We start from the raw sequence: 5,919 nt of genomic DNA, 5'->3' as shown, positions 1-5,919 counted from the left end.
GGTTTCTCCATCGGACTTGGGTGAACAATTGAGCAAGCTAAAGCAGAATGTAAGTGAAGATTTTGCTGTGTTTCTGGGTAAATTTGAATCTATTTGGGAGGGACTAGCTGTTGTTACATGTGTGCGAAATGGAGATCATTTCAAGGGAGAACAGTTTCTAGCCTGCTTGCATCCGCGAATCAAGGAGAAGGTTGAGTGTGGTGGTGCAGAGGACTATGCGCAAATGGTTTGCTTAGCCAAGGCTAAGAGTAGGAAAGCAAAGAAGAAGCTGGAGATGGGCTTGTTGAAGCCTGCAATTTATGGGTATAGCTCGACAATGGAGCTTCATTATGTGTCAAAAGAAAGTTCAAGCGTCAAAGAGGTAGCTACTTTGCCATTGGTAAGCCATTCTGGTCATTCGTTTCAGTTTGTACCTCCAATTTGGTGTCTTGCTATACAAGAGTCTGTTAGCCCGGCTAGCAAGGATGCGGTCTTGGTCGAAGCGCGTATGCATGAAGAATCGAAGGAAGCATGGATCAGAGCTCATAGGACAAGTTTGAAGATGTTGGCAAAGCGATGGTCAAAGCTGTGCAAGAAGAAGCTAGCCAGGGGGTTGGGCAACCTTGCCCTACTGATCGTGTTGAAGAGCGGCGGTGCATTACAGAAGGTGTGGAGAATGTCAACATACCAGAGAACGAGGTAATAGATCATGGCTTTCTTTCTCACTTAGCAGATGATGTGGTTGTAGAAGAAGTCCTTGAAGAGCATGCAAAGGTGGTTGAGCAATCTGATTTGCTCTCGCATGAAGTAGTTGAAGATGTAGCATCAAAGGCTACGGTGGACGAAGATTGGTATGGTGAGTCATGTATAGAGCGTATACCATTTGATGGATTTACAGCAAAAGGTTTGCTTGAGGATCAGGCAAGCTTGGTTCTCCAAGAAGCAGTGGTAGTGGAAGACAAGTTGCCAAAGGTGGGTGTTATGCTATTGATGGACATGCTTTTGAAAGTTTCTTTACAGGTAGTTTTGCACGGTTTGCAAAGCTCTCTTGATGAGAGGTATGCTATGGAGAGTTCTCTAGCAGGTGAGACAATCATGGTGTATAGTGGAGATGCTTCATAGGTTGGTTTACAAGTTTGTTTTATATATGAATCCGACATATGGATACAGGCAGTGGAAGATCGATGCTATGCCAAGCTACACGAGAGGCTTGTTTTTGGGTTTACAGGTGTAGAAAACTGGTTGAATATGCAAATACTACAGACGCATGGCCATGCTATATGCCATGTATTTGATCCCGGCGGAGTTTGCATCACACTTGGGAAAGCTCGAGGCTTTCCATTTGATCCGGGGGATTTATGCAGTTGATAAGATCTCCCTCTCTATCTATCTATACATTTTCACTACACATAGCCTCTTATTATGCTATCATGTTCTCGGTTCTTATGCAGTTTTCTAATACCTAAATAATACTATGGTTGAGCATGAATGCTCAACGAGGGGTTGGGCAATGATGGTACAGCTAAAGATGGTCGGCTCAAGGAAATGCCAGGAGCAGGTGCATGAAGCTTTGCAGGAGGATATCTGAATACTTGGGCATGTACTAGATGCAGCCTGGAACAAGTGCTACATGATGTGTACGCCAAATGTGGCTTGTAGCAGAGCGAGGATGGCTTTCCACCATATTGGTCGAGATGCTCAAAGGTAATAGAGAATGATAACCTCTATCAGATCGTACGATAATGTTGCAAAATGACGGCACCATTCTGACAGTTTCAAAGCTCTTTGAATGCTTGAAGGCAGAGGGCTAGTAGCTTGGCTCTAGATTGTCTATGATCATGGTTGATGCTATTTATTCCCAGCAAAAATATTATTGGTCGAGAGTCACCATTACGGGGAATTTTATCTTTAGTGTGGGAAGTAGCTCCTTGGTGCTTGCAAAACAAAAACTTCAATTTGTGCATTGGCGTTCAAAATTCCATATGGCGTCGACCGCAGGAGCCTTTTCAACTGAGCTATCCGAAATATGAAGCGGGGTGTGGAAGTGGTGTTAAAAAAGTAAAAAAATAAAAAATGGCAAGCTGTATGGCGGGATGACAACGCCAACAAGGCATAGGAGTGTGGGGCTGTCATTGGGCCGACTGCAGGAGAAAGAGGACTGCATGGAGAGGAAAACAGGGCCAGTTTCTGATTGGGGGTAGCATGCAATGAGGGCCGCCAGGTGTTAGCTAGTGTGGAGGGACCAGGTGAGAGGGCGCGCCATCTGTATGGAGAGCATGGCGGCCAGGAATAGAAGGGGTGGCATGCCAGGAAGGAGGGGAGACTCAAGGACGCGATTTGCTGGAGGTTTGGAAGGAAGAGATGGCAGGTCGGCTTGGGATGAAAGCGCCATCAGTAGGAGGAGGGAGAGCAGCCTAGGTGGCAGCCAGTCACGTGGAAGAGCCGAGAGCAAGGTCGCCAAGTCGAGGCTGGGCAGTCGGTTTGTGCAGGAGCAAATGAACAGGGCCACCTGGGCATGAAACCAAGGAGGTGGTGCAGCTTAGAGGGAAATCGGGTTGCTGCAGGAGGCCGTAGAAGTCATAGGAGGGGCAGCATAAGGCGAGGCCATGAAGGCGAGCTGACGTGCTGGAGATTGGGGGTTGCAAAGGCTAATCAAGACAGAAGGGGACGATTACAGTGCTGCATGACCAATAGGGGCCATATGCAAGGCTGAACAGGGGGGCTGCTGTCAAGGCCCTAGTTTCTTGTAGAAGGAGTCCATCTGAGGCCATGGGGAGGTGACGAGGGAAGCCAAGGACCAAGGTGGCGGGCTGCAAAGGCCACAAAGGGCTGCCATAGGGGAGGTGGGCCGCCAGTGAGCTGATAGGGTGGAGGGCTCTGGAAAGCGAGGCCAAGCGACAGTGCCATCTGAAGGGTTTGAAGAGGGCCTTGGAAAGGCGTTGAAGAGGCCAAGAGCAAGGGGAGGAAGAAGAGGAGCCACCAAAGGGCTGGTCAAGCAGTGAGAACACCCAAGGGGGTCCGCCTTCAACAAGGTGAGGCAGGACTACGGAGGGGTTGCACACAGAGCTATTTGGTGTGTGGCTAAGGGCCATTGCGAGAGGCCGCTATGGGCTTGTGAAACCGGAGAGAAGGTCGCCAAGGGGAAGCCGCGATCATTGTATGAGAAGTGTTTTTTTGTTTTGTGCTTTGGATAAATGAGTTCACAATTCCGGGGGTTTATTTTTCGTGTTGAGTTTGCCATCAATCACCTCGTCTATCCCGTCTCGTGCCTTAGTACGCATGTGGTAGCATTGGCTCCGGGTATTGTGTATGTGTGTGTAGAGAGGGAGAGAGAGAATGATTGAGTGTGCTATTTTGCGTGTGGTTGAGGCGTGTGTTGCCTCACTATGTGAGTGCATTTACAGATTGGGGAGTTGTATGCATCCATTGGTGTTGGGATCTGATGGTTTTTTGATGGGTCTATTGTACTGAAGTGCTCATGTGTGAGTGTGTATATCCGATGGTGCTCATAGGCGAGTCGATGCATTGGAGATTGGCAGATAGTGTGCGTGTGTGTGAGTTTCTGTGTGGTTAGGGGTGTCGGATATTCCCTGGGCTATAGAGAGGTAGCTAGATTATGTGTCGGGTGCTGTTCCATTGTCCCCTTTCCACCGCTGCTATTTTGGTGTTGAAAGATCCTCTCTTCTATTCCTTGCAATTAATGGTATTTGAGCCACGGGTACAGTAGCTTGAGTGCTTTCTAAAGGAGTAAAGAGGAGTAGCAACTAGGGCTTTAAGTGCCAAAGTACACCTAAAAACTGTTTTCACCTAAAAGTTTCTAAAATGGCTGACAATAGTAAAGAGTGAAATTAATGTTGATAGGTTTGATTTTGCTAATGAGCAGGCTACTAATGATGCCCCTATGCTTGTTAACTACCTTGTTTCCAGGCTTCAACAAGCCATGGGCAATCCATTCCTCCAAAGTGAAGTGCAACGGTAGCTTTGTGCTCATGGGATTCTCCAAACTCCCCACCATGACAAGAGAGTATCTAGGAAGCCTCATTGTGAGACTCCCAAAGAGGCCTCTCTCCGATTCGGGAAGAAGAAGAAGACCCTTACGAAAGGGCTCAAAAATTTGCTTCTTGATGATGCATCTCCCTCCCAAAGGAGAACTCAAGAGCCCCCACCAAAGGAACGAGAAAGAAGTGAGTCTCCTGCCACCTTGGCAAAGATGGCTCCACAAAGAGGGCGGGCAAAACGCTCTCCATCACCTCCAAAATGGAGAAGACCATCGCACACTTCTCCACACATAAATCAAAGAGGAATGACAAAAATCAAGAGAAGAAAAAGGCGAGAGCTTCTTCATCCTCTTTGTCTTATGAAGAAAGAGATGGTGTAGAGGAGGAGAAAGGCAAGAAAAAGGCGAGAAAGAGGTCACCCTCTTCTCCATCTTCCTCAAATTCTTCATCTTCTGAAGAAAGCGATAGTGCAACTTTTGAACCATCAAAAAAGAACATGCCATAGTAAATCCTATGCTGCATGGAAGAGATCATCCAAGCTCAAGAAATTCAAAGAGGGAGGAAAGAGCATCTCTTTCCTTACCTACGATGGCACCTTTGGTGCTACGGACAAAGTCTTGTCTTACATCAATTCGATACGGCGTTTGGAGATGAGGGCTTCACGGAGTCCTCTAAGCTACACCATGTAGCTATGCACTTTCAAAAGTCCGCCAGGCAATGGTGGTCTAGCCTACGGGCCAACAATGAAGCTCCACAAACATGAAAAGCTTTAAGAGATTCCATCATGAAGCAATTTTTGGCCACTAATACCAAAGACAAAGTACTCGCCAAATACTGAATCTTGAAGCTCTCTCCCTACAAATCCATTCACAATTATATAGACAAGCTTTGGGACTTACATCTCAAAGCCACTGTCTTCAAAAAGATGGATTTTGGAGAGCAAAAATGACAATTTTGTGCAGGCTTATCTGAAGAAATGGCGGAGTATGTCAACTCCCGAAGGCCACGCACCATGTCAGCAGTTATACACCATACTATGGTGGCTTCTTGAAACAATTTCCAAACAGAGGCTAAGAGAAATCTTAAGCCCGTGGAAAATAAGGGTTCCAATGAGCCTAAGGAGAAGGATAATGTCCAAAAATATCCTAAGGGCAATTCCAATAACAACAAAGCTAAGGAGAAGGGAGTTTATAAATGCAAAAATAAACTCTCTTGACCATTATCACAAGAATAATTATGTTGACTATAGAGCACTAAATAGGATCACTATCAAAAATAGGTTTCTCGTTCCACGGGTAGAAGACCTATTTAATAAGCTACAAGGATCGACCTACTTCCATTATATTCAATTAGTGGTCAGATTCCTCCCAACTCAATAACGACACCCTCACCCCCGCACCCTCAGTTATTGAGTCAAACAAAACAACATTGCATTAGTTCCGAACCCCCACAGTTCGGAGGTTAATTCTAGCTTCCGTCGACCTACACCAACTAAGCCTCGTTATTTGGTCTCTCTCAGAGAACTCTACCTAAGATAAATAAAAAATTCATTCTGCTCTTCCCTCGTCCACCTCCCCGCATCTTATCCGCTGCCTCACACCTGGCCAGGCATCCCCGTCCTACTGCTTCATCCCCATCCTCGTCCCTGCCTCCACCTTGCGCTTTGTCCCTCCCTTCCTGCTTCGCACGACGGTGCATCCGGAAAGATTCATCTGTTCTTCTCTTTTTTCAAAATCGTTAGGACATACTTCCATTAGGAAAAAATTGGACCCCCTTGGGGCCATGTAGAAGACAATAAATAGGGCTACTTTTGTAGCTCTCTCTCTAATTTCTCTCTAGATAGGAGAGGGGGGGAAAGTAGAAAATGAGGGTGGTAAATTAGGAGGAAGAGGGGGGATAAAGTAGGAGAGAGAGGGGGGTAAAAAGAGAGAGAGGAGTAAAA

At 46.5% G+C, this 5,919-nt stretch overlaps 1 protein-coding gene and 1 pseudogene across 1 annotated transcript; both read left to right on the top strand.

The window, feature by feature from the left end:
* Nucleotides 1-223: 223 nt before the first annotated feature.
* LOC147433308 (uncharacterized) lies at nt 224-1,347 on the top strand (annotated as a pseudogene).
* Nucleotides 1,348-2,255: 908 nt separating this feature from the next.
* LOC147433307 (uncharacterized) lies at nt 2,256-3,666 on the top strand. The gene has a single exon (XM_086491745.1). The coding sequence runs from the start codon at nt 2,256-2,258 to the stop codon at nt 2,496-2,498; it is 243 nt and encodes an 80-aa protein (XP_086347871.1). The 3' UTR covers nt 2,499-3,666.
* Nucleotides 3,667-5,919: the final 2,253 nt, after the last annotated feature.

This window comes from Adiantum capillus-veneris, chromosome 20 (assembly GCF_014529385.1).
Source record: "Adiantum capillus-veneris isolate H3 chromosome 20, ASM1452938v2, whole genome shotgun sequence".
NCBI classification, from domain to species: domain Eukaryota; kingdom Viridiplantae; phylum Streptophyta; class Polypodiopsida; order Polypodiales; family Pteridaceae; genus Adiantum; species Adiantum capillus-veneris.
Note: the sequence above shows the minus strand (reverse complement) of the source record. Positions and strands in the feature narration are given on the sequence as shown.

Bases quoted from the DNA above. Each gene is read 5' to 3' on its own strand.
- LOC147433307 (XM_086491745.1), top strand. From the start codon at position 2,256: ATGGCGGCCAGGAATAGAAGGGGTGGCATGCCAGGAAGGAGGGGAGAC.